The sequence below is a fragment of the Glandiceps talaboti genome, chromosome 3 (genome assembly GCF_964340395.1).
Source record: "Glandiceps talaboti chromosome 3, keGlaTala1.1, whole genome shotgun sequence".
NCBI lineage: Eukaryota > Metazoa > Hemichordata > Enteropneusta > Spengelidae > Glandiceps > Glandiceps talaboti.
Window position 1 is genome coordinate 30,792,790 of NC_135551.1, and position 27,880 is coordinate 30,820,669.

A 27,880-nucleotide genomic window follows, 5' to 3' on the forward strand; every position below is an offset into this window, starting at 1 on the left:
ATTTATTAAACTTTGTTCTAAAAATGTTCTTGTTTGTATTCCGCGTAAGTTGTCATTTGGTCGAAGCATAGATATTAGGACGATTACCCCATCTCACCCCACCCTTAAGATACGTTGTCACAAACCTGCGCTTATTTGATATCCGCGTAATTTGTCATTTGGTCGAAGCATAGATATTAGAACGAATACCCCACCTCACCCCACCCTTAAGATACGTTGTCACAAACCTGCGCTTATTTGTTTTTCGTCAGTTGTAGGTTGGTTGATGCCTTGAAAGATAGTAACTTTCCTCCAATAATTTATTGTAGATAGCATGTGATATGAAATCCCACATAGTATAGTCGTACGTTACGATGGAGGGGATTATAAAATGCTCAATGTCATACTTCATAAGAAAACTTTTACACACTTTCCCTTACAGATTCTAGCTCACTTGATTGGTTGATTTTCAGATATTACAGCGCTGGTTGATTTACAACTATATAAAATGATCGATTTAAACACCTGATGTATACTCTATAACATTGCAGTAATACATTCTTGTCAAGTGCAGTATGACCGTCAAACTTTCTTGATGTTGAAAATAAGGACACATCTTGATTATTTGTTAATAATTTGCTACCTTGGTAAATATGTGAAGTGACATTTTGTCACACTTAGTACTGAGAAGTGACACGGCTGTCTTTCAGATTTAGTTGGACCTTGCTTCAGTTTTTTTTTATATCACTTCTTAGTACAGAGTAATAATGGCGTCGCCTGGTGAAGTTCCATCTTTCTCCATCGCTGATTATGTTGTCCTGGCTTTAATGCTGTCTGTATCGTCAGTGATAGGAATGTATCATGCCTATGTCAGCAGAAAGCGACGTTCATCTAAAGAGTTTTTACTGGCCAATCGTCAGATGTCTCCTGTCCCTGTTGCCATGTCTCTCGTTGCTAGTTTTATATCAGCAATAACCGTAATTGGAACAACAGCTGAAGTCTATCTGTACGGAACCATGGTTTCTGTTTATGCCACCAACTACATTGTTTCTCTTGTGTTGACTGCTCATTTGTTTATGCCTGTGTTCTACAGACTTAAACTTACAAGTGCCAACGAGGTGGGTATCATCTAACATATACATATATCAAACTATTAGTAAATAAACTTTGTAATATTGGCGATTATTTTCAAAATGTATGTTAGGTATTGACACAGTCCTATCTTTCACATACCAAAATGTCAATAACGAATATACTATTTACGCATGGTAAAATGAATGCTCAAGGGATTTGAATGTTCAAAAAAGCCAAATAGCGCAAATTACCCCCCCCCCCCACAATTTCCAGTCGAAACAACAAACGGGGACGGCGAGTTCGTTGAGCGTTGAAGGTGGCTACGTGGGACAAACTCTACTTACGGTTCCTCCGTTGTACCGAACCGTCCTCGAAGTATTTCTCCAGAGTTTTACGGCAATATCCGCACCATCTCATACCGGACGTCAGGGTCTGCTTACTCTCAGCGACGTCTACCTTTACACGAGAACGACTTTTCTCCGAACAGCTAAAGAGAAGACGGGCCTCCTTTGACGAAACCACTGAGAAAACTTCTGGATCGAGCCCGTGGACTGCTTCAACTCCCACCAACAGCCGAAGTGGCACCATATTCTTTGCTATGTTAATTAGCAGTTAGTGAATACACCTGGTCATTAAAATAATGCATAACAAATAAAACAGGAGGTTTAAGAACCAACCAATAAAAACTTTATCGTCACTATATATATATATATATATATATATATATATATATATATATATATATATATATATATATATATATATATATATATATATATATATATATATATATATATATATATACTCGGTGAGTATCAATCTGCTAAGACAGTACTCTATACCGTAATTATTTTGGTAGTACTGGAACTCTTTCTTGGTTGTAACTCGGAGTTTCACGCATAGTGCGATCATCAGACAATATGTCTAATGATCGCACAATGCGTGAAACTCCGACTTACAACCAAGAAAGAGTTCCAGTACTACCATATATATATATATATATAGTTTTTTTCTAATTCGCTCTGCCACTGCGGTATAGAGCACTGTCTTAGCAGATTGATACTCACCGAGTTATATATATATATATATATATATATATATATATATATATATATATATATATATATATATATATATATATATATATATATATATATATATATATATATATATATATATATATATATGGGAAAATTAAAGATTGTTGGTTTCCTTAACGACAAGACAGTGAACTCAAAATTTCTTTCTATTATATCAAAAGGACCAGGGACAAGCTTTCATGGGGCAAAGTTTGAACCAATTTTGAGAACTTATCAGTATCGGTGAAAATAGTCCCGAGGCACATGCTGTCTTAAGTAAATACTTGAAATATAAAGGAGTAAATAGAGAGCAAACATTTTACACCAAATAAAAAACTACTTAATATTGTCAAAGTGTCAACAAAGTAGGCGACAAGTCACGACATGACCGCTTTGTGAGTTCCGTCATTTCAAATTGATATATTAGAGTAATTTATAATATTACGTCATCATATATGATTGGCGGAACGACTGATAGACTGAACCCACCTAGTTCGATTCGAATTCGAATTCTCAAATCATTTTAATCCGCATCGAAGCCATTCCTACCTGATCATGATCTGATTCGAATTAGTTTGATTCAAATCAAAACCACCACACAGAGTGGGCTTCGATCCAGATCAGTTGATTGGAATTCAATACGAATTAACCACAGTATGGACAGGTAAATCGAATCGGGTCTGGATCAGATTTTGTAATGTGGACACTGCTAATGTTGGCTTGGTAATTGTATCTTAACTAGTAATACATTATATTACAGCAGAAACAATTATCCGAACTCTACCACCAGTCACTGAAACGAAAAGCTGTTCAAATTTTCAAGGATCAAAAACACCCACTACATAACCAGTTCCAAACTTTACCGTCAGGTCGGCGACTCAAAGTTCCCCTCGCAAGGAAAAATTGCTACAAAAAGTCTTTTATCCCATCTGCTATTTCTATTTTAAACTGTGGATTCACTGATTTGTAATAACTGTGTTTGGATTTTAGTACTGTATATATTTCCATAGACCTACATAGTATTGTTGTACATTTGTCTGTCTGGTTGTATGTTGTCTGTGATAGCGTTTTTATTCGTATTGGGATTTCTGAAATGTCAGAAGGAAATTTTCCATTATATGTTTTTAATTTAATGGACAATAAAGTTTTTGAATTGAATTGAATTGAATTGAATTGATTTTTAATAAAACTACAAGTGAACTACATTGGCCAAATAATCAAATTTGATTTTTCATACATACATACTCACAATAATCTTTACATTCTTGTTCATCAACATGTTTGATACATACTACATATATTGCAGTAGTATTTTGTGTTCACTTTATTTGACATTTTTGTTGCAGTATTTAGAGATCCGATTCAAAAGTAAAGTGGTTCGTGCTCTAGGATGTGCGACATTTATCTTTCAAACGGTAAGTACAAATATACAGACATTTATACGTCACCTGTCACCAATCTCGCATTCTGATTGGTCGAGAGCCCTGCAGATACACAGGCGTATATTTCACCAACAGCCGTATTTTTGCTTGTTGTATCACGTGATCACTGGACGTCCCCTTGTAAACAGACCGAGCAGACAACTAGAAATACAGCTATAACCAACATTTCAAAATGCCAAATTTATTGTCAACCGTATGAAATATCATCGTTGTATACATTGTAACAAGTCTTTGAACTGTATGTCAGAGGGAAACTGTCAAAAATTCCATGCAGAACGGCGATAGTCCAGATACGGCGAACCCACGGTCGTCACGCTCTCCGTTATTACCGGAAAAATTACCTCTTGCAGCAAGATATGGAACGGTATTTGGCAAATAACATGTATTTATTTACTCTATACTTGCTTTAGCCAAGCGATTGGTATCATAGTTCATCCACTCTTTCTTACATCAGACAATCAATGTAACTTTATGTGGAAGATGTTTTTTCTTTTTTACAAAAAAATGTTTTGTTATAGGTACAATATCGTACACCGTGAACAGTATTGTATCACTCGCGGGTAAACGTATTTTTATAGCTGTATACACGATAAATCAGATCAGCTTCATTTTTAGGTCCGCACCAAAAATGAGCACCCTCAACGGCGATCATGTTTATATATATGAATGTTATTTTTGCAATATTAAGAAAATGATTGTTGGGGAAAACAACTTTGCCTGTAGCTTGACTATCATATGGTAAGTCTTGAGGTCCTTGACACAACTGAGAACACCTATCATATGGTGACAAATACGATGACATAATCCGTAGACGTGTGTCGAGTAAAAATATCATATCAGCAAATAATGTATGCATTGTGATTTGATTGACTTTAACATGATAAATCTTGAAATGTTGGTGATAAAATATTGTTGTTACCCATGTACTATTGTATATCAATATCACTCATTGTTTATTTCTAAGGTTCTCTACATGGGTGTAGCAGTCTACGCGCCATCACTAGCTCTGAATGCAGGCAAGTATATCATCAAATGGTTCAATCAAATGTATAAGTTTTTATTGTATAATCAGTGTGCATAATAGTGTGCTAAACTCCGGGTGCGATACCAGTGGCCAGCTCTGGTAGAGGTGTGTGGCCAGTGCTGGAAACCCAGGTCCCATTTTAGAGCCACTTTGGTAAATAAAGACATCTAGCTGCTTTCCCCACATCAGATTTTAATCAGACTGACCAATAATACACATCTATATATCAGATGGTGAGTCACACGCGACCAGAAGTAATTCATAGTAAGCCAATAAAATAGCTCACTGACAGATAGTGAGTTGTTCAGTCTAATCAATCAGTGAGTGAGTGAGTGAGTGAGTGAGTGAGTGAGTGAGTGAGTGAGTGAGTGAGTGAGTGAGTCAGTCAGTGAGTGAGTGAGTCAGTCAGTCAGTCAGTCAGTCAGTCAGTCAGTCAGTTAGTTAGTTAGCTAGTTAGTTATTTAGCTGACCACTCCATTGAGCAACCCCTGATCAGTCAGTGAGTCAGTGAGTGAGTCAGTCAGTGAGTGAGTGAGTGAGTGAGTGAGTGAGTGAGTGAGTGAGTGAGTGAGTGAGTGAGTGAGTGAGTGAGTCAGTCAACCTCTTAGGTTGTCTTTGAAGTGCCTTGGTGACTTTTTAAAATTTGGGGTGGTTTTGTAAAACTTTCTCTTGTTTCATACATTACTATTACTTACATATACTCTCATTATAACGTACTCCTTTTTCGAATTATTACACGAGCAGTCACTGGATTTTCCGTGTGGGGATCCGTGGTAACGATAGGACTCGTCTGTACATTCTACACGACTATAGTAAGTTTTTTGTACAAATACTATAACTACGCCATTTTAACAAAATGTCATTCTGTGGTCAGATAAGTATTTAATTTCAATACAGAACTAACATAACCCCGGTTTAACAACGTGACACTCGGGTGAGAATTTTTCAAAACAAACAAAGAAGGAAAATAACCTAAGATCAAGGAATGAGAAAAGAACTACATATGTACAGCTTCTGTGCCAGCTGTGGGTACTAACTCGACGCCATAAAGGTAAAATGGTTCAAGCTCTATAATCACTACAAGTTGATGAGTTCGAGACTACCCACTAGTTTTGGTGGATAAGGTTGTGCCAACCCAGCTTTACAATGGGCACATGGTATCGAGGTTGCTATGTGAAGGATTTCATCCTATGCACTTACAATTATGAACTATGCATTGTGGGTTACCAAGGATGTTGATGACGTATAAATTCTATCATCTTCTTCATTCTTTATTTTTATTTATTACAATGTTTTTTTTTAAGGAAAGTAATCATTTCAGGTATGTATTCATTCTAGGGTGGGATAAAAGCTGTCCTGTGGACTGATGTATTCCAACTGTGTGTAATGATAGCAGGGTTTTTAGCTGTTATTATCCGTGGATCAGTCAAGAATGGTGGCTGGGGCAACGTCATGGATGTTTGCAACGACGGAGGGCGTATCGAATTTGACAAGTGAATACGTATAATTAAATTAACTCGGGGAGAGGGTGCGATCGATGTGAAGCCCTCGGGAGCGCCTAATTTATGAACACACACTCCCTAGTGATAATTGTGTATCATTTCTGACAAAACAGAATGAAACTTGCTAAATATTTCACGTTATATCATCTTAGGATGGGTTTGTGATATGTTAGGCTGTACTTCAGGTACTACCTACTTACGATCTTCACGATTCATTGACAATATTTAACTTGATTGAGATGTCAGTTTGTTTGAAGGGACCGTGACATCATGGCATGCTCTCATCGAGTGCGTCATATAGGACATGTCGACACCAGACACTTCATACTTCTGTGATAGTTTTCATTGTCAAATTTTTACCTCAACTGAATTAAATTGTCACATATTTTAGTCTCTGGGAATGGTCAGGGATAATAACGGGTCATGGAAATATTACCAAATTTCTGGATTGATAAAATGAATATTGATTAGTAAGTGTGCACACAATGAATATTATCTGTAGACACTATAATAACAAATTCTATGTCATATATTGGCTAGCGCAAACGTTGGTATTTTACTGGCTATCTTAAATTTACAACTGTTGTGTGGTTTACCTGTTTCGATCTAGTTTTGATCCTGATCCGACATATCGTCTCAGTTATTGGAGTATTTGTGTTGGTGGATCGTTCACATGGTTGGCTATATACGGCGTAAACCAATCACAGGTGCAGCGCTACATGACCATTCGTTCAGAACGAGATGCAAAGCTGTAAGTGTTCATTTGTTCATTTATATTCAACCATAGTCTCTCTATATAATGGTAGAGGGCGTGTGATTTTACATTATGATCATACTTACCTGCGAGATATGTAAAATGTCATTCCAAGATGTAACAAAAACAAACACTGGTCACCAATAGCAAATTACAGGGATAAAGTTAACGCGCCAAAGTATTCCTTGCTAGTGAAACATTATATGTCAAGTGACGGTTAAACCTCCACGAATATTTGAACATTTGTTAATTGTATCAGTTGATGTAACATAACAAAACTATTACCAATGTAAACCACATACATTCACATGTCTATCGAATCAAAGAGAAATCTCTTGAAACTAGTAACCATCACCCATACCTAAGAAAAGATTTATCGAGCGAAATTCTCGTAAGTTAGAGCATGCATCGGAAAATTATTACCTTCGTGGAGGCTGACATGTACAGAAGTTGAATTGCCGTAAAGAGGACAGTACGTGGTTTACGACAATGTCATGCACAGTATCACAACTTGGTGTCAAATGTATCAATCTTACTGGGTCATGTTTGTCAGCAAATTGAGAAAATGAAGGTACATAGAGAATATTAAATACCCTAAACTTTACTGTTATACATTGCAGTGCTCTCTATCTGAATATACCTGGTCTGTTCTTGATAATGGCTTTAGCAACATGCTCTGGTCTTGCTATGTATGCAAACTACCATGACTGTGATCCTTACACTGCAGGATACATAAAGGCCACTGACCAGGTAATTTTCCAGTTTTCTCACTAACTATATCGAGGAGCAAAAGAAGTTGTTGAGGCGAGTCAAATAAGTTACCCATAATGATGCCTCCAATACATCGCCATAAGTAGTATTGGACTGTTAATAGTAGTAGTAGTAGTAGTAGTAGTAGTAGTAGTAGTAGTAGTAGTAGAATCATTTATTATAGTGACATGAGGTAAACAGACTACTGGAAAAAAACAATTTACATTACACAACCTCCAAAAAGCTTGGAATAGCTACTAAAACCCATATTCTTAAGTACTTTGAACTTCGAGTTTACAGCACCAAGGGCTCTACTGGCAGAATCCGCAAGACTAGATGATGTAATCGAAAAATCCAAGTGTTCATTCAGTGTTACTCCTAGGTACTTATATTGATCTACATAATGCAAAATATTTCTACCAATATGAAATTCAAAATCACTTCTTACATGACTCTTTTTACGAAAATGAACCACTTTCGATTTTACATCATTTACAGCATTGATTTCAAGTCAGTTGCCAAGTCATTTATAAATAAACTAAACAAAGTGGGGGACAAGTTATCACACTGACGAACTCCAATATTCGTTTCAAACCAATCCGTGTATAAAGAGTTGATTTTTACACAAGCATTAGTATTGTGATACATAGCTTTGATACTATTGTACATCTTACCATCAACTCCGTTACTAACAGTTTATACATTAAAGAGTCCCTGTTTACATAATCAAAAGCTTTCTTTAAATCGATAAAAGTAACAAATGTAGATAAACCATTGACTAATCTATTCCTTAAGATTGATGACAGAACAAAGATATGATCTTGACATGATCTATTTCTTCGAAATCCATTTTGTTCATCAACCAGGATATTATTGTCTTCGAGATAGCATAGCAATCGCGAATTTAACAAGGCGCTATACAACTTAGCTACAGAAGATTGTAGACTAATACCTCTGTAATTTAGTGGGATTCTGTTATCCTTTGTTGTATCTTTTGGAATGGGTGAAATAATGGCCCTTCTCCAGACATCAGGGTTCTTACCAGAGTCAAAACACAATTGAAAAAGTTGATGTAGAACAGAAATGGCCTCATCGTTCTGCAACACTTCGTAAGGAATTTTATCAACTCCTACTGTTTTACCCTTCTTTGCCTTCATAACTACTTTTCTAACGTCTTCTAAAGTAAAATTCCTATTCAATAAATAGTTACATTCATACAATGGATCATCCATATGTCCTTCTAATACTTGTTTATGATCATTTATTCTCTCAAAAAAGTTATCGTCAAAATTAGCATTAATAGGGTTTTTATACAATGTGGAATATTCTTGGCGCCAAATGTTGAGAATGTCCTTGGTTGAACATGAAATATTTCCCAGATCATCATATACTTCCATCGGAATTGGTTTACTTTTCGTTTGTCCGAGTCGTTTTAATTTATTCCCAAATTGACGAGGATCGTGAAGACATGAAGCTTCAATGTCATCAACTACCGAACTCCTATACTGTCTTTCATGAAATCGCAGTCTTTTGTCGAATAGACACCGCGCTTTCTTAAAATCCGCGTGCAGTCTTCGTTTATACCCGACGCTTGACCCCTTTACCGTACGAACACCTTTTCCATTTCCTTCATATCATTCCATAAAGTAGACAACTCTGCGTTCCAGTATGGTTTATGACTTCGAAATTTCTTTCGCCTACGATTAGAACAATCATATTTTGGAATCGTTTCACCCATTTCTTTAGTTATACAGTCACATAGACTATCATAAATCTCATCAATTTCGGACTGGACCTCACGACAACTTTCAATATTCGAAATGATTTCTAGAATAGTATTTCTCGATATCTCAGAGGATAAAAAGTTCAACGGCATCTGCTTTAAACGGTTTCGAACATTTGATTCTGCATTCAACGGTTGCTGTCCATGGTTGCGGTTCATACAATAATTCAAAGGATAAAAATGAAAACAAATGATTGAGTGATCTAGAATTTTACATCTGTCATTTAACAAGTATTGCAAATTATAATTATCAATAACATTCTGCATGGTAATAACATTGACATTTTTACAGTAGCGTACTTGATCATGTGATACACATATATAATCAACAATAGCAGTACCTCTACTTGAAATTGAAGTGAAGTTGTCATTAGGAACATTACAGCGACCATTCAGTATACAAAACTTAGATTCTAATAAAAATTCATGAAAATCACGTCCATGCTGATTTACATTTTGATCAATAGGGTGCGTGTCAGGAATGTCATCAAGGTCATGAATATTATCACTCAGGTGACCAAGACGAGCATTTAAATCTCCACAAATAACTAAACAATCAACCTCATTATCATAAGTATACAGTTGAGAAAGCAGATGACCGAAAAATGCATTAGCATTTCTACCCCAGGGTGAGTTTTCAGGCGGTAGATAACATGAATATGTAATGAAAGAATAACCAGATATCTTATTTACAAATCGAACGCCCAAAATACCATCAAAAACTCTATCACATACAGACACAAAGTGATCGTCATATATGATATTTTTAACAAATATACCCACACCACCAAACTGTCGCCTTGCATTGACATGAACAGTTTGCCTATTAAAACCAAACCAATGATAACCTTCAAGATGTAGAACGTCATCGCCAGCTAAATGTGTTTCATTTAAACTAATAATATCAGCATTTAATGTTAACAGTATATTGGATCTAAGTTCATTGTTGCACACAGTCCACCCACCAACATTTAGGTGAGCAATCCGAAGCCCATCAGGCTGGGTGTCCTATTCTGTCACTCCGTCCATATCGTTTGCATGACGTGTACGTCTAACTTCATGGTGACCTTCAGCGGTTTTCTTCATGATACGACCGTTAGCCGTGATGCGATAGTCATTACCATTTGGAAGTTCATTAAGAAAGAATCTTGCATTCAATTTGATTAACCTTTCAGCGTGAGTTTTACTTGAGCGTAAATAAACACGGCTATATCTATCACTGTCTTTCAATCGATGCTTCTCTCGCAATACCTTCTTTTTCTGATCTACACTTTCCATTGCAATTTTAACCAATCCAGGTTTATCACGACGGCGGTTTCGCAAACGCACTGCATCCAAAACTTTTATATTTTCGGCCATGTCTACTCCAAGAGCTTGTATAATATCGTTGACTTTCGCTATTAAGTTCTCACCTTCTTCATAGGGAACTCCTGTTGCGATGACGGTTATTTCGGCTACATCTGTCGGATTCTGCATGGTATCACCCTGCGCACCTGGCAAAGTCTGTAATTTTCTTTCAACTTCGTTGATTTTACCCTGTAGTCTTGCAATATCCATGGCAAAGTCATCTCTCAAATCTTGAATTTTATGCTGGATAACAGTTGAGAGATCATTTCTCAGACGATCGATCTTGCTTTCCAGAGAGCGTTGTATAGCAGATTGACCTGATCTCAATTCTTTGAGAAGACCCATTACGTCATAACTCACCGTCCGTTTCAGAACCAGTAGAATTTGGTCTTGGACGTTTTTCTTGACTGCTAGCCATCCCAGTAAATTCAAACCAGCACTGGCTGACAGCATACACTTTACGAAGCTCGTAGCAAGTAATTCGATAAGTTTAAGGGAACTTCTGTCGAAAATTAGAAAATTTTTGTGGACCACTTCTCTCTCACCTGTGTGCCTTCGAAAATAGCGCCCTCCTCATCTTAATACCTGATCTTTTGAATGCTTCTATTGGCAACGCGGGCTTATCGAGGGTTACTTATATGGAGTGTACTTCGCAATATACAACGTTAACATTTACCTGTACCTACACACGTACTATATTAATCTGAAATTAACACAATTACTAAGTTATTGGCATCTTTCTACGTAACATGACATGAAACGACACGACACGACACGACACGACACGATATGACATGGAGTCATGATGGGTGAATGGTTAGCGTAAACGCCTTGGAATCTACAGGTTGATGGTTCGAGCCCTGTCGCTACACACACACACACACACACACACACACACACACACACACACACACACACACACACACACACACACACACACACACACACACACAGAGAGAGAGAGAGAGAGAGAGAGAGAGAGAGAGAGAGAGAGAGAGAGAGAGAGAGAGAGAGAGAGAGAGAGAGAGAGAGAGAGAGAGAGAGAGAGAGAGAGAGAGAGAGAGAGAGAGAGAGAGAGAGAGAGAGAGAGAGAGAGAGAGAGAGAGAGAGAGAGAGAGAGTGAGTGAGTGAGTGAGTGAGTGAGTGAGTGAGTGAGTGAGTGAGTGAGTGAGTGAGTGAGTGAGTGAGTGAGTGAGTGAGTGAGTGAGTGAGTGAGTGAGTGAGTGAGTGAGTGAGTGAGTGAGTGAGTGAGTGAGTGAGTGAGTGAGTGAGTGAGTGAGTGAGTGAGTGAGTGAGTGAGTGAGTGAGTGAGTGAGTGAGTGAGTGAGTGAGTGAGTGAGTGAGTGAGTGAGTGAGTGAGTGAGTGAGTGAGTGAGTGAGTGGGTGGGTGGTGGGTGGGTGGGTGGGTGGGTGGGTGGGTGGGTGGGTGGGTGGGTGGGTGGGTGGGTGGGTGGGTGGGTGGGTGGGTGGGTGGGTGGGTGGGTGGGTGGGTGGGTGGGTGGGTGGGTGGGTGGGTGGGTGGGTGGGTGGGTGGGTGGGTGGGTGGGTGGGTGGGTGGGTGGGTGGGTGAGTGAGTGAGTGAGTGAGTGAGTGAGTGAGTGAGTGAGTGAGTGAGTGAGTGAGTGAGTGAGTGAGTGAGTGAGTGAGTGAGTGAGTGAGTGAGTGAGTGAGTGAGTGAGTGAGTGAGTGAGTGAGTGAGTGAGTGAGTGAGTGAGTGAGTGAGTGAGTGAGTGCCCTCCCTGAGATTACGATTTCCAAACATTGCTTGACGGAAGGCAGTGATAGTACTGTAAGTGATGTACGTGACATATGCTCAATAATCATTAATGGGATAGAACGTGACATCACAAGATTAACAGAAACATGCCATAATACTTTCACCAGAACTAAATACACTTTTTTATTCATTTATTCATTTATTCACAGCTGATGCCTTACTTTGTAATGGATATTCTAAGTTTTTTACCTGGTTTACCTGGTCTGTTTGTTTCGTGTATGTTCAGTGCTGCTCTAAGGTTAGTTCACGATCACACATTAGTCTGTTGTTACCCCCCCCCACACACACACACACTCGCCAATTCGTGTATACGGAGAAAACGCTCATCAGTGTATATGAAATGTCTTAATATTTTTTCTCACGATATTTCTGATTGCAATCTATTGCAGTACGATATCATCAGGACTCAATTCGCTAGCCGCAGTCACTGGTGAACATTTCATTCGTCAAATTTGGAAGACCATGCCAGAACAGAAATACGCACGAGTCACCAAAGGACTTGGTATTGGTGATATTTGTGTTAATTCTTCAGAAATACAAACGAGTCATGCGTGTTAATTAATTCATCGGACAAAATCAGTTGTTTTTGACACATCGATGTCTGTGCTGCATAGAATAATGACAATGTCTGTCTGTCTGTCTGTCTGTCTGTCTGTCTGTCTGTCTGTCTGTCTGTCTGTCTGTCTGTCTGTCTGTCTGTCTGTCTGTCTGTCTGTCTGTCTGTCTGTCTGTCTGTCGGTCGGTCACGTGTCTCAACACACAATGCAAATTTACCCAAGTATAAATGTTACTCTGTGTAAAAATCGGTAAATATGAAATAATCGCATCACTGTTGGTACACATACATACACACACACACACACACACACACACACACACACACACACACACACACACAAAGAAATGACGTAATGTTAACCTAACATACGTGACTTGTTGTTTGTAATTGTTTCACTTCTAGCTTTGTTCTATGGTTTGTTTTGTATCTTTATGGCTTGGGTGTCTTCATTGTTAGGCGGTGTTTTACAGGTATGTAATAAAAAATGTACAATTAATTTTAAAGATATATAAACTTTTTAAAGTTAACCTGGATACTTTTGTTGATTTCTATAAATGATCACTCTGTTTATTAGGTATGACAAATAATAATAACATAAACATTAGCCTAATCTCTTATTTGGGGGTTTGTAATGTCCTATCTGTTTTATCTTTACATACTTCATACTTTCATGTGTATTTTATGAACTATTTAGTATAATCACGCTAGAATGAATGTTCATCGGATCTCTGTTCATACTTAGTACTGAAACTTTGTACTGACAGTTTTTTTTTATTCACGGAAGCGAATCCCAAATGTTTCCACTTATTGGAATCAAGTTTGTATTTTTTGTCAATGTAGGTTGCTCTCAGCATTTTTGGTATGGTTGGTGGTCCAACTCTGGGCTTGTACTCTTTAGGTTTGTTTTTTCCGTGGGCAAATTCCAAGGTGAGAACGTTAGAATTTCTCCAGCAGTTGCATTATAGTTTACATAATTATTGTCTAGCTGGCTTTGTTCAGAGCTTATTTCATTAATGCAAAAATAGGACGTCAAATTTATCTCAAGTTCACGTCACTGAGGATGACGACGAGGCACTATAAAACAAGCGTATGACGTTTGCAGTGATATATTTGTATTATACCACTATATTGATGGCGCAAATCGAGAGATCTGATTGGTCTAGACATCGAACTAGTGCGTCTAAAATGAGCTATAATGCACAGTTGGCACGCATCCAATTTTTGGTGTTCACTGTTCGTCTACGAACCTGTCAGTCCGTGCAGGGATGGGGGCGCAAATGAAACCAGAAAATGTTGCGTCTTATCTTGTTTCCCCATATTTAGAAATACTGGTATAATATAATAGCGATAAACCACCCCTGGGAATGGTATACCACTCGGTTTTGACCAGTGAACTCAATATATGCACTCGCTATCGCTCGTGCATATTTTGTTCACTGGTCAAAACCGAGTGATATACCATTCTGGGGGGGAGGGGGTTATTGCTTAATTATATGGTGTGTTTTTCCCAAATTACTTTTTGCGGTGACATCTTATTTTGTTGAGAAAGGAGACAGTACATCTATTTGATTGTTGTATTATCATGAGTTTCAAAGGTTTTCCCATTCTACATTCTACTTTCAGGGAGCAACTGTTGGCGTACTCAGTGGACTTATAATGTCGTTTTGGTTCGGTATTGGTGGAATCGTCTACCCATTTCCAACTGGGAAGTTATCACTTTCAACGGAGGGGTGTCCAGCCCTGAACAATACATCTAATATGACCACATTGGCATACACCACAGCACAAATCACAACAGAATCACAGACATCAGACACTGACGACTAGTAAGTGCTATTAAACCTTTTCTTTGAAAAATCGTCCTGTCAAGCATAAATATGCGTAGAAATGTTAATGTAAAATCTCTATAAGGTCGTTGTCCGAGGCTACAAACGTTTGTAACACTGTTTTCTTTGTGACAACTGTTATTTGATTTGTTTGCAGTCCATCATATGCAAAGATGTTTTCTATATCATATCTGTACTATGGTCTTATCGCCTGGACTACTACAATCTTTGTTGGTTTAATAGTCAGCTTTGCAACAGGTAATACATAGTACAATAAATAATCATTCATGAAACGAATACGAATACGAATACGAATACGAATACGAATACGAATACGAATACGAATACGACTACGAATATCATATGCACAAGAATGTATTAGGGGATCAGTGGAATAAGTGCATGTTGAAAATCAGTTTTACAAAAGTGTCTTTGTCTGTCTGTCTGTCTGTCTGTCTGTCTGTCTGTCTGTCTGTCTGTGTTAAGTTGTATATATATATATATATATATATATATATATATATATATATATATATATATATATATATATATATATATATATATATATATATATATATATATATATATATATTCTACCCTGATGAGTGAGGAATACACACCTCATGAAACAGTTCTGTAGGGTCAATAGCATGTAATTTTGTTCATATTTTCAAAACCTGTATATATATATATATATATATATATATATATATATATATATATATATATATATATATATATATATATATAACTCGGTGAGTATCAATCTGCTAAGACAGTGCTCTATACCACAGTGGCATATATATATATATATATATATATATATATATATATATATATATATATATATATATATATATATATATATATATATAACCTTTGACCTTTGATTAATCAAATTGAGATTGCCACTTTTATATTGTAATTTGTGTATATCTTAGTTGACATGACTGAGTAAAGTGAACAGTAGATCAGCATCGCCATTGTGGACTTGACAAACATAAATTTAATATTAAGTTTACACCAAGTATCACTTTGACATATCGATATTGTAGGATCAACAAAACCTGAAGACTTAACCCCTGGAACTATATCTCCTATCGTCGGCAAGTGTTGCAGTTGTTATGGTGTAATACAAACCATTGAAGAGGAAAAGAAATCCACTAACGACAAATCCAATCCGTCTATTCGAGTAAGAGTAAGAGAAAGAGAGAGAGAGAGAGAGAGAGAGAGAGAGAGAGAGAGAGAGAGAGAGAGAGAGAGAGAGAGAGAGAGAGAGAGAGAGAGAGAGAGAGAGAGAGAGAGAGAGAGAGAGAGAGAGAGAGAGAGAGAGAGGAGGGAGGGAGGGAGGGAGGGAGGGAGGGAGGGAGGGAGGGAGGGAGGGAGGGAGGGAGGGAGGGAGAGAGAGGGGGGAGGGAGAGAGAGAGGGAGGGGGAGAGGGAGACAGACAGACAGACAGTGTGTGTGTGTGTGTGTGAGGGAGAGAGGGGAAGGAGGGGAGGGAGGGAAGGAGGGAGGGAGAGAGAGAATGTGTGCGTATCTGTGTGTATGTGGCCGTTACTTGTCATGTCGACAAAAAAATCGACTGTTATCTCAGGTTTTTTTAAACTCAATTCATGTCTAACCTTCTTTCGTTTAAGATATACGTTTAACACCCGATTTGTTGTCAGTTGTTAAATTGAAATGACTCATAGTTTAATATTTCTTGTCAAATATAAGATATATTTCGATTTATGAGAGTGAGTTCGACAACTATTGTTACTGTAGTCGTAGGTGTTATGTATTATATTAGTTTTTTTTCACGGCTGCCTTTCTCAGTTCAACACATTATACACACATATGCAAACATTCGATATGGAATATGGAAGATTTATTAAAAATTCTAAATTTTGACGTGATTTGTCACACACAACGTCCACTGATACATGTACTGGAACAGGAGAATTGTCTTATTAGAATTATTACATTTTTTTCATATTGTAAATATTTGTAGGAAATGGTATCTGTGGAAGTTCAAGCTGACATGGATGATGTCGACAGAGGGCGTGCTAAGGAGAAGGCAACAATGCCAAAGTTAAATGGATATGAGACGTATACGTCACAGTCAGACAAATACTTCTGATATGTTGGGATGTACCAGCTACAAGAACATAAAATGTGTTTCACTGTAGATATAGAATTTTAAAAAATGGGAACATATACTAGCCAGGATCTACCTCGTCAATAACATATATAGAAAGAAACAAGTCTTATTATATCGCACGTCTAGCCTCGTCTATAACATATATAGAAAGAAACAAGTCTTATTATATCGCACATCTAGCCTCGTCTATAACATATATAGAAAGAAACAAGTCTTATTATATCGCACATCTAGCCTCGTCTATAACATATATAGAAAGAAACAAGTCTTATTATATCGCACGTCTAGTCTCGTTTACCTGATTTCTAATATATTTTTATTTTTATTTAAAATTGTTTTTGGATATTTTGACTTTTTAAATACAGTTTTTGAATGTTTGTTTATTCTTTTCCTTAGTTGTATATACTTTGAATTCATTCAGATATTCTGATTATCCTACATTTATAAATTTAATTTCTGATACATGTACATATTAGTAGAGCATGCGCATATACCGTCTTATACGTCACTAGGGCGGGAAAGTTAGCAGGGTTTTGATCAAATGTCTACCCCTTGTCCCCGTTTCGACAGATACCTTCAGAACCACCTTACTTTCTATTAGCGCTTCACTGAAATCAGAAATTACATATACATACAGCCAATTACTTAGATATTGTATTCTTTTGCCTCTTGAAGGACTGTTTGTGCAAGTGGTGTTAACAGATTTGTGTTCATCATTCACAAAGTATTGGCTTTTCATGATAACCAGGCAGTGTATAGTCTCAAGAAACACAGTTTTTCATTGATGAAATTGACCGAGAAGCATATTGAATGATTTATATAATGATCAGTTTTCATATATACCTGCTTCATAATACTCTGGATATTAGACACACAGACATGTTGATGATCTGTACACATCATAATAGCATACTCTGTTTTGTACAATATTTTAAATAAATTTGCTCTGTGCTACCTTAATACTGGACTGAAAGAGTCGTTAGTGTTAGCACTCGACCGATCAAAGGGAACTCCACCCAAGGAAGTAAAGGTATCAGCGATTCTTCTTGAGAACCATATCATTTCACATGATTTCAAATCATATAATATCGCGCAATTACCAAGAACCACCGAATTGAAAATTACCTCACGCACATTCGCATTTACAGGTTTGCCTTTATTAGGAAATGTCCACAAATCCTTCACTCTACCCCAATATACGCACAATTATTTTGTTACATTATTTCCTTCCACCATTTCATACTTGTCAGTGAGCAAAGACAGTGATTTGAGTCACATTTCTTTTCAATTATGAATCTAAAACTGTTTAAGAACACGTGGCACTTAATTATGTCGTAAGAAATTTACCTGTTATGTTGCATGGAATTTGTCAGACCAACAGACAGCTTTGTCATTCAACTGTGAAAATACAATGAATACATTCATCTCTAAAATAGTAAATTTCAACTTAGGCCTAAACCATAGTTGTGTAAACGCATAATGCACAACATTCCTGTGTCATTTTAAACGAGCATAAAATTAATTCATATTATTGGCAGTAATATACGAATCTGTGAAGATTTTTTTTCTAACATGTTATCCGTGATATACAATTTCAAAGCTCAATCCATGCCCCCCCCCCATATAACTTAGCTACAGAATGTAGGAGTTTTAGATTGGCCCTTATATAATACCACCCGAGGTACAATTTCGACAACAGGGAATCATTTCCCATTACATGTATATGATAATAGATAATAAATATGTAGTACCACCTGCAGTGCGTGTATGAACAACAATAGTCTATGTGATATATTGTATTAATATCAATTTTATTACGGATAACGACAAGAAGGGACACTAAATGGAATTTAGTTTAGTATTTGGCGGAAAATGAAATTGGGATTGTATTTTCTAAGTATACTTCTAGGTCTAAAATTGTACTGCTTATCACGCCCACCCGTAGACTGAAAGATCAGTCGTTGCGGGCGTTCTTGTCATCAAAGGAGGCGCTCCAAGCACATATACACCTAACACCTCCAAGCGAAGAATTTTAGTCCCGTCTACTCTCATGCGATAAAAATGAACAATAAAATAATATCAATAGTTTTATCATGCTTCTTTTAGATAGCTTATTAGTTTTGTTATTATGTATTGTACCTTTAACAACAACTCCCCAGGTTTTTGTTACGTGTACTCAAATAAATAAATATACATCAAATCATCACCACATAATGAGCCGTAGTAGGGTCGTTGTACACCCTTTACTTAGGTCGCCGTCATTATTTCAATTCAGGGAGTCGGAGGAAATCAGCTCTTAAAATAAGAACTGGCAGGGCTAGGCAAAAGTATTTTGTTCGTAATCATGCACATCTCTGCAAAGTATGAAGATGTTTGTTGTTCGTTTGATTGATTGATTGATTGATTGATTGATTGATTGTGTTTGTTTGTTTGTGTGTGTGTGTGTGTGTGTGTGTGTGTTTGTTTGTTTGTTTGGTTGCGTGCGTGCGTGCGTACGTACGTACGTAGGTGTGTGTGTGTGTGTGTGTGTGTGTGTGTGTGTGTGTTTGTTTGTTCTTCTGTATTTGTTTAAGACTTTCTAAGCCCTTTCTTTCAATATAGTGTGTAATCGGTACCTTTTCATTTTCTATTACTCAAAATGTGAACTTTTTTTAAACCCCCCCCCCCCGTACAACAATGGAGACTCCCTCATCCTGCCCTCCTCGCCTCGCTGCACTGTTTACGTGTGCGATCGACCGATCGACCTCGGCTATGAGGTCTGTGACCTTATGCATAGTTTCCTCATGTTTGTTATGTGTTTGACAGTTCAAAGCTGTTAACGTTATTTGCTATAGTGATGAAATTTATGATAACTTTTGAAAAAAAAATACATAATTTAAAGTGAAAATAAAGTGATATTTCAATTACCCAGCATTCCACACGTTTCCGGAAGTTGTGAAAAGCCACAGGTTCATTTGGCTGTCAACTTCGAAATATTACGATGATATTTCAATAACTATTAGTGTATTAGTAGAGGTCGTATTTATAAAATGCCAGGGGGACGTCGAGGACCCGGGAGACCGCCCATCACCCGAACTGTTCCACCGCCAGTGCAAACCCTTGGAGGTTCTCAAAGTGCTACTCTTCGGCAGAGGTGAGTAGTCGTTCGACGCGTTCATTGTGTTTGTTGTTGTTGTATTCCGAAAAGGGGAACTTCCACTTGTCTTATAATAAATGGACTGTGCTATAACTGAAACGTTCCCCTAGTGGAAGGTAGTATATCTATGCAGTAGATTGGACTGTGAATTCTTCTAAGATGGCAACCTAGCGAGAAACAGGAAGTATTCAGTCAATATATTATGTTGATAAAACCATACAGCATATGTTGAAACCAGTTGCAGCAGTGTCACTAGCTTGGAGGATCAAGTGTTGCAGCATGAATGGTTGCAGTAACTGTAACACTGAGGATAAGTTATTGCATTAACTGTACAATTTAGGGTCAGATATTGCAGTAACTGTAGCAGTGGGTATTTAGCAGTAAACTGTTTAGGATCAGCTGTTGCAGTAATTAACTGGCATTTAGGGTAAGGTGTAATTTACAATTCTTGATCAGGTGTTGCAGTAACTCTGGTCATGGAGGTGTATGCCACCATGCTCTGGCATTAAGGATCAGGACTGGGGTGTTGCAGTAACAGCTGCATTGACGATCAGGTGTTGCAATAACTATTGCATTCAGAATCTAGTATTGTACTTGTAGTAACAACTGGTATTGAGGATCAGGTGTTGCAGTAATTTACAAATTTAGGGTCAGATGTTGCAGTAACTGACATTGAGAATTGGTTGTTGCCATAACTGCATTGAGGAGCAATTGTAGCAGTAACTTGCATTCAGAATCAAGTGTTGCAGTAACAACAGTGGTATTGAGGATGAGGTGTTGCAGTAACTATTGTGTTGATGATCAGGTGTAGCAGTAACAAACTTTCAAAATCAGATGTAGCAGTAACAAACATTCAGAATCAGGTGTAGCAGTAACAAACATTCAGAATCAGGTGTAGCAGTAACTGTTGTATTGATGATCAGGTGTAGCAGTAACAAACTTTCAAAATCAGATGTAGCAGTAACAAACATTCAGAATCAGGTGTAGCAGTAACAAACATTCAGAATCAGGTGTAGCAGTAACTGTTGTATTGATGATCAGGTGTAGCAGTAACAAACTTTCAAAATCAGGTGTAGCAGTAACAAACATTCAGAATCAGGTATAGCAGTAACAAACATTCAGAATCAGGTGTTGCAGTAACAAACATTTAGAATCAGGTGTTGCAGTAACAAACATTCAGAATCAGGTGTAGCAGTAACTGTTGTATTGATGATCAGGTGTTGCAGTAACAAACATTCAGAATCAGGTATAGCAGTAAAAATGTTAAGTCAAATTCAAAATCTACAACACAAGCAACTTTTGAAAGTTTGTGTACTTCATTGTTGTTACCTTGGACTTGGTTTGTCTATGTTGTTTATTGCTTTGTAAAATTGGTAATGAATGAAATCGAATGAATAATTGTAATGTACATTGTGTATAACCCTTAATGACTTGGTTTCTGTAAATACACCGTAAATAATAAATGTGATAACACTATCCAAGTACAAAGTGTCAAACAGTTGATGAATCAGTACAATTTGGAATTAGAATATAACTAAAAGTTAATTTATATTCATGATGCAGTAGTGTCTTACATTGTACTTTTCAACTGTGTTACATTATTTTTATATATTCTAAGTTATGTAAATGCACTCTAGAAAAACTTACTAATACATTACAATATGTATGTCTTATTTACAGGAATGGTCCCAATATGGTGATTGGTAATGCTCCTGTAACAACAACACTTATCACAATTACTCCAATAAAGCATCAACAAATCCCAGACCTGCCAACTGACAACAATCTATTCTTTGAAATGACTGTCTTCTTCTATCTGGTTATGGCATTATTTTTACAGTATATCAACATCTATAGAACTGTTTGGTGGTTGCCACACTCTCCAGCCAACACTGCACTGGTTAGTAGTAATATCTGAAACATACCAATGTGACACACCAGCTTCATCGTCCCCAAATAACCCCCCACCCCCACCCATTTTAGACATTGTAATTCATAGAAAATTCAATTATTTTGCTTTGAAAATTCAAGTTCAAAAGATGATTTTAGGAAATCCAAAAAACTTAATCATAGAGAGGAAATGACCAGGTCAGTTGTTTTGGAAAGATTTGACCAAAACAAACATTGAGTCACCAGAGAAAAGGAATATGCTAAAAGTAGAAGAAAGATCAGCTAGCACATTCTAAATTGCTAATAATCCATTAAGCCTTGACCATTTTCACATCTATTGCATAAGTACTGAAATGTTACCAGGATTACATACCAATGCTTTCATTAAGTAACATGTACTGAGTTCCCAATGTGTTTTGCAAAAGTTCCCAAATAAAATTATGGTTCAAAGTATGTAAGTTTTCCTATATTTCCCTCTTTTATGCATGCTGCCAAACCTTAGTGAAACCACTGATCACACTCTGTAGTTTGTATTTGAGGAAAACAATTGCTGATTGATCCTCATCAGTGATGTTAATTTTTGTGTTGTTTCAGAACTTTTATTTGATAGACTTGCATTTGGTTGTCTTCATTGTGGTGATACTGACAAGGAGATTGGTTTGGAAAATGGTACGAGAGGTAAGATAGTAGCAAATATATACATGTATGTTTGTTTTAGTGCTGGTAGACCAGAAAACAATCATTGTAACTAAGAAAGAACAATCTCTTGCATCAATGACCACTCCATAGCTTCAGAGATATTGTTAATTATTGAAGTATATTTTGTATGGCAAGATGACTAAAAAGTAAACAGAAATTTTGTATTTGCATTTTGTAAATGTCAATCAATCAATCTCGATAGTATATCTGCAACATCAGTCATAAATTTATTATCAGTATTTTGTGCATTAATACTGTGCATTCTCTTTTTTTTGCCAGTTTTACAGTTCATTAGAAGTAAAAGCAGTCATGTTTTGGGTTGCACAGATTTTGAAATGTACCGTCATCATGATGTTACTGGCCACATTGATATGGACTCTTGTCAACATGTTCTTGAACAACTCAGTACTCAATTTACTCTTCTTAGCATACCCGTAAGTTTGCTTACATTATTATGTTCTTAGCATACCCGTAAGTTTGCTTACATTATAATGTTCTTTGCATACCCGTAAGTTTGCTTACATTATTATGTTCTTAGCATACCCGTAAGTTTGCTTACATTTTAATGTTCTTAGCATACCCGTAAGTTTGCTTACATTATTATGTTCTTAGCATACCTGTAAGTTTGCTTACATTATTATGTTCTTAGCATACGCGTAAGTTTGCTTACATTATTGTGTTCTTAGCATACATAAGTCTTTCTGAAATGTACTCTTTTTAGCATACCTGTAAGTCTTTCTACATTATTATGTTCTTAGCATACCTGTAAGTCTTTCTACATTATTATGTTCTTAGCATACCTGTAAGTCTTTCTACATTATTATGTTCTTACCATACCCGTAAGTCTTTCTACATTATTATGTTCTTGGCACACCTGTAAGTCTTTTTACATTACTATGTTCTTAGCGTACCATAAGTCTTTCTACATTATTATGTTCTTAGCATACCTGTCTTTCTACATTATTATGTTCTTAGCATACCTGTAAGTCTTTCTACATTATTATGTTCTTAGCATACCTGTAAGTCTTTCTACATTATTATGTTCTTAGCATACCTGTAAGTCTTTCTACATTATTATGTTCTTGGCATACCTGTAAGTCTTTCTACATTATTATGTTCTTAGCATACCTGTAAGTCTTTCTACATTATTATGTTCTTAGCATACCTGTAAGTCTTTCTACATTATTATGTTCTTAGCATACCTGTAAGTCTTTCTACAATATTATGTTCTTAGCATACCCGTAAGTCTTTCTACATTATTTTGTTCTTAGCATACCTGTAAGTCTTTCTACATTATTTTGTTCTTAGCATACCTGTAAGTCATTCTAAATTGTACTATTCTTGACATACCTGTAAGTCGTAATCAGTCATACATGTATACTTACGGAAACTAATCTCACTGTTATACCACTTTCTCTCTATACAGACTTGTGTCTTATTTCTTGCTATATGGATCAACCCTTGAACCCAACAAAATGATGAGTCAGTCGTCATCAAGCTGTGACTCCAAACAAGCCAAGGAAGAAAGTCAACAATTGAAAGCCGTCAGAGAACTAAGTGATGTCATCTTGCCATACCATAAATGTACATTATCACCAGACTCTATTCGCTATGAAGCCGACTACTTAAGATGTGATTTTAATGCCAGAATTAAACAAATTTTATTTAACTCCATGGTGTGTGCCTACTATGTAGGTTTTGTACCAGTGTGTTTTGTTCAGGTAAAGATTTACTATAGTTATACCGAGGTTACTAAATTATAAAATGACAGAACCTCATGATGGGCAAGGGAAAGTATGACATAATTGAGTATTTGTATTGAGTGCTTGTGGTGTTCTCTGCAGCTGCAGCAGGAAGCACTGCAAGCATATATGCAATATGGGTATGCAATATGGGTACTAGTATGTAATAATGTTTTCAGTATTGCACTGCACTGCAGTGCAAATACTATAAGTAGTCATGCACACCAGTGCAAGTAAACATTAGAACATAGGCAATAATGTACAAATACAAACAAACAGCTATGTAGTAGCTATGTAGTGGAAACAATACACATCCACAATTATGCCAAGGAGCCAGCCTTCTTTCCTGCAGATTTATAGCTAATCATGATTGAAAAGAAATTAAATTGACATCTGTGGATTAAATTTTCTTATTATTCCCTTATTGTAACATATTTATACTGTTGATGAATTTAAAGAGTTACATCAAGACACAAGACAGCCTTCTAACTTTTCATCTCAAACTTCTGACTTCCATTCAGTTCCATACAACTTTATTTTGTAAATGTACACATACTGGGTTTTGGCGCTATGTAAAATCTTTTGATTGATTGATTGATTGATTGATTGATTGATTGATACATACTGTATGTCAATCCAAGACAAGAGTACTTGAAATACCAGCATTTTACTGGTAGTCATCATCTCAAAATAACACTTCTCTTACAATAATACTTCTCTTACAATTTCTATACATCAATATCGTTATAATCTCTTTCTTTCAGAATACTTTATACTTTGACGTTTGGTGGTCATGTCAACATATTGGCTTTGTCTGGTTAAATTCCTTTGTAATGTTTACTGCTCACTTCATGCCGTCAAAATATTGTGATGTGTTACATCGATGTGCCCTTCATCTTGGTAAATGGCAGAAGATTGACCATGGATACAGTAACACACCACAACATGTGTAAGTGTATACTTGGATTCATTTCAATAGGCTTAATTGATATAACTAATTTCAAAAGACTTTGAGATATACATGTACACTTTTGTACATATTGACATATGCTTCCAGAACTTTACACAAAAACATTTATAAGATCACTGTGGGATAAAAGAAACACGAGGGTGAGACACTTATAGATATTGGTGTATTAAATAAGCGATTTAATAAGACAGGGGCGTGTCATTTTATGTTTCATGTTGATTTTGTTTGATTTTGTATTGTCACATGTACTTGTTTGCTGTCTATATTTAATTCTATTTTATAGTTCTTTTTGTACCGATGCAAAGGTGAAATAAATAAATAAATAAATAAATACATGTACTTGAGGTACAGTCATAGATTTCCTGAGGTATGTGTAAGGTACATGACTCCCTAGCATAGTATGAGCTTGTATGATAATATTTATTTACAACCATTTTGTTTTCTCTATCAGCTGGTCTGACATGACAGTGTGGCCACAAGGAGTATTAGTGCGGTATAATAAAGGCCTATACAAAGCAATGGGACCACAAAATGTTGCCTATCCAGCTGACAGTTCACACGCAAGATTTTATGTAAGTAGAGATATACTGCATTTATTTGGTAGATGACCATCACACACACACACACACACACACACACACACACACATACACACACACACACACACACTTATACAAACACACATCCATACATATATGCACTCACATGCACACACACACACACACGCACATCGACATATGCATGCATACACATGCACGCACACATATCCATACATATATGCACACTCAGAAACACACATACACACACCAACATATGCATGCATACTGTTACACATGCACGCACAGATCCATACATACATATACACACACATACATACATACATACACACACACATGCACGCATGCACGCACACATGCCTTCATACATCTCACATACATACATGTATGTCATGTTGCTAATGTTATATCTATTTCTTGTCTTTTTTACAGTTCATGTTTCACAAACCACTACGGCTGCTCAACTGGTTGATAATCTTACAGTTTCTTCTGATATTTTACCAGCTGTATTTGTTACTACGGTCGACATTCTGGAATCATATTATAACTTTATCACTCATGTTGTTTTCAAACTATTACATAATCTTTAAACTGCTCAGAGATCGCTTTGTGCTAAGCAGAGTGTATTCTTGTAAGGAAGAAAAGTAAAATTTTATTTAAAAGTAAAAGATAAACTAAGTACATTTTATGTTTATATCACATACTTATATGAATGCATTTTGTTTCTATCACCTATGACATTTAGTGTATTGGTGTCACTTTCAGATCACACAGTCTATTTTAATCTCTTTTTTGCTAAACATGCCTCAATGTGTTCTATTCAAACCCAGTCTGTGATCTACCTTAGAAAGTAGGGATGTATAACTACAGAAATCAAGCGATCGGCAAACTAAGATAGACACAAACTAAAATTATTGTTGTTGGATTTATTATATAAGAGGGTCTTATCGACACTTTGGTCATGTGGACCCCCCTGTAATCAAGGTTGTGGAAACTCGGAATCAGTTAAATGTGGTGCCACTCGAGGGGGAGGGGGACTCACTCTCAGAGACGCCTAAGTGTGAGAACAGGTGGCAGCAATCATGATAGTGATGGTTCAATTTGAAGTGTTTTCATTTAGAATAGAAAAAATGGCATAGTGTCTGTTTTCAGTCAATAAAGAAACAGAATATTCACTATAAAGAAAAGAAATAGTGAGGAAATGAAAAACAACTGAAAAAAACTGTGTTACTAATCCACAACAAAATCAAATCAAATCACCACTAACACGATCGTTGCCCTCTATGTTTGATATCAACATGTTACACCACTAGTTTTAGTTTGTTTCTATCTTATGATGACCATAGTTTGATTTCTGGGGTAGTATCAACTCTAAAATACTAGGACTAAATGAATCAGTCAGTGTATACTTGAGGCGATTTTAGTTTCAATGTTGTTAACTTTGTATTTTGACTGAATGTGATAAGGTTTGATTTCATTATTTACAATGGAAGACAGTTCAGTTGAAACAAATTGTTGTCTGGCTAAACAAATATCCCGTTGCAATACACACAGGGTTGCTTTGGTGTTTCACTATTAAATAGGAAATGACATTTCTTAGACACCCTCGGACAACTCCAAATTATTGTAGGGGTGCCATACACAGTTGAGATGTAGAAGCAAACAAGTAATCATGCTGATTATCAGTTGGAAAGTAAATAACTGAAACCATCAAATCCATGATTGTGTATATTTATCGGCAGAAGCCAGTTTCTACTGCACTGTGAAAGAAGAGCAATGCTCATCACTTTTCAATGTGACTGGGTAAACGATCCTACTGTGTGTGTGTGTGTGTGTGTGTGTGTGTG

The 27,880-nt window shown here is 36.6% G+C and overlaps 2 protein-coding genes across 2 annotated transcripts; both read left to right on the forward strand.

Annotated features, from left to right (window-relative positions):
• The first annotated feature begins 746 nt into the window (after positions 1-746).
• Positions 747-17,018, forward strand: LOC144433375 (sodium-coupled monocarboxylate transporter 1-like). The gene is made up of 15 exons (XM_078121680.1): positions 747-1,097; positions 3,479-3,547; positions 4,539-4,590; positions 5,343-5,410; positions 5,937-6,091; positions 6,711-6,851; positions 7,475-7,604; positions 12,661-12,749; positions 12,901-13,013; positions 13,473-13,540; positions 13,911-13,997; positions 14,694-14,896; positions 15,054-15,154; positions 15,952-16,094; positions 16,890-17,018. Exons 1-15 carry the CDS (start codon positions 747-749, stop codon positions 17,016-17,018), a joined length of 1,899 nt encoding a protein of 632 aa, XP_077977806.1.
• A 2,960-nt stretch (positions 17,019-19,978) lies between these two features.
• On the forward strand, positions 19,979-27,874 carry LOC144432552 (transmembrane protein 39A-like). Its single transcript, XM_078120789.1, has 8 exons — positions 19,979-20,172; positions 21,856-22,075; positions 22,660-22,743; positions 23,044-23,198; positions 24,191-24,485; positions 25,271-25,455; positions 25,928-26,048; positions 26,466-27,874. The coding sequence occupies exons 1-8, from the start codon at positions 20,069-20,071 to the stop codon at positions 26,679-26,681; spliced, it is 1,380 nt and encodes a 459-aa protein (XP_077976915.1). The 5' UTR covers positions 19,979-20,068; the 3' UTR covers positions 26,682-27,874.
• Positions 27,875-27,880: the final 6 nt, after the last annotated feature.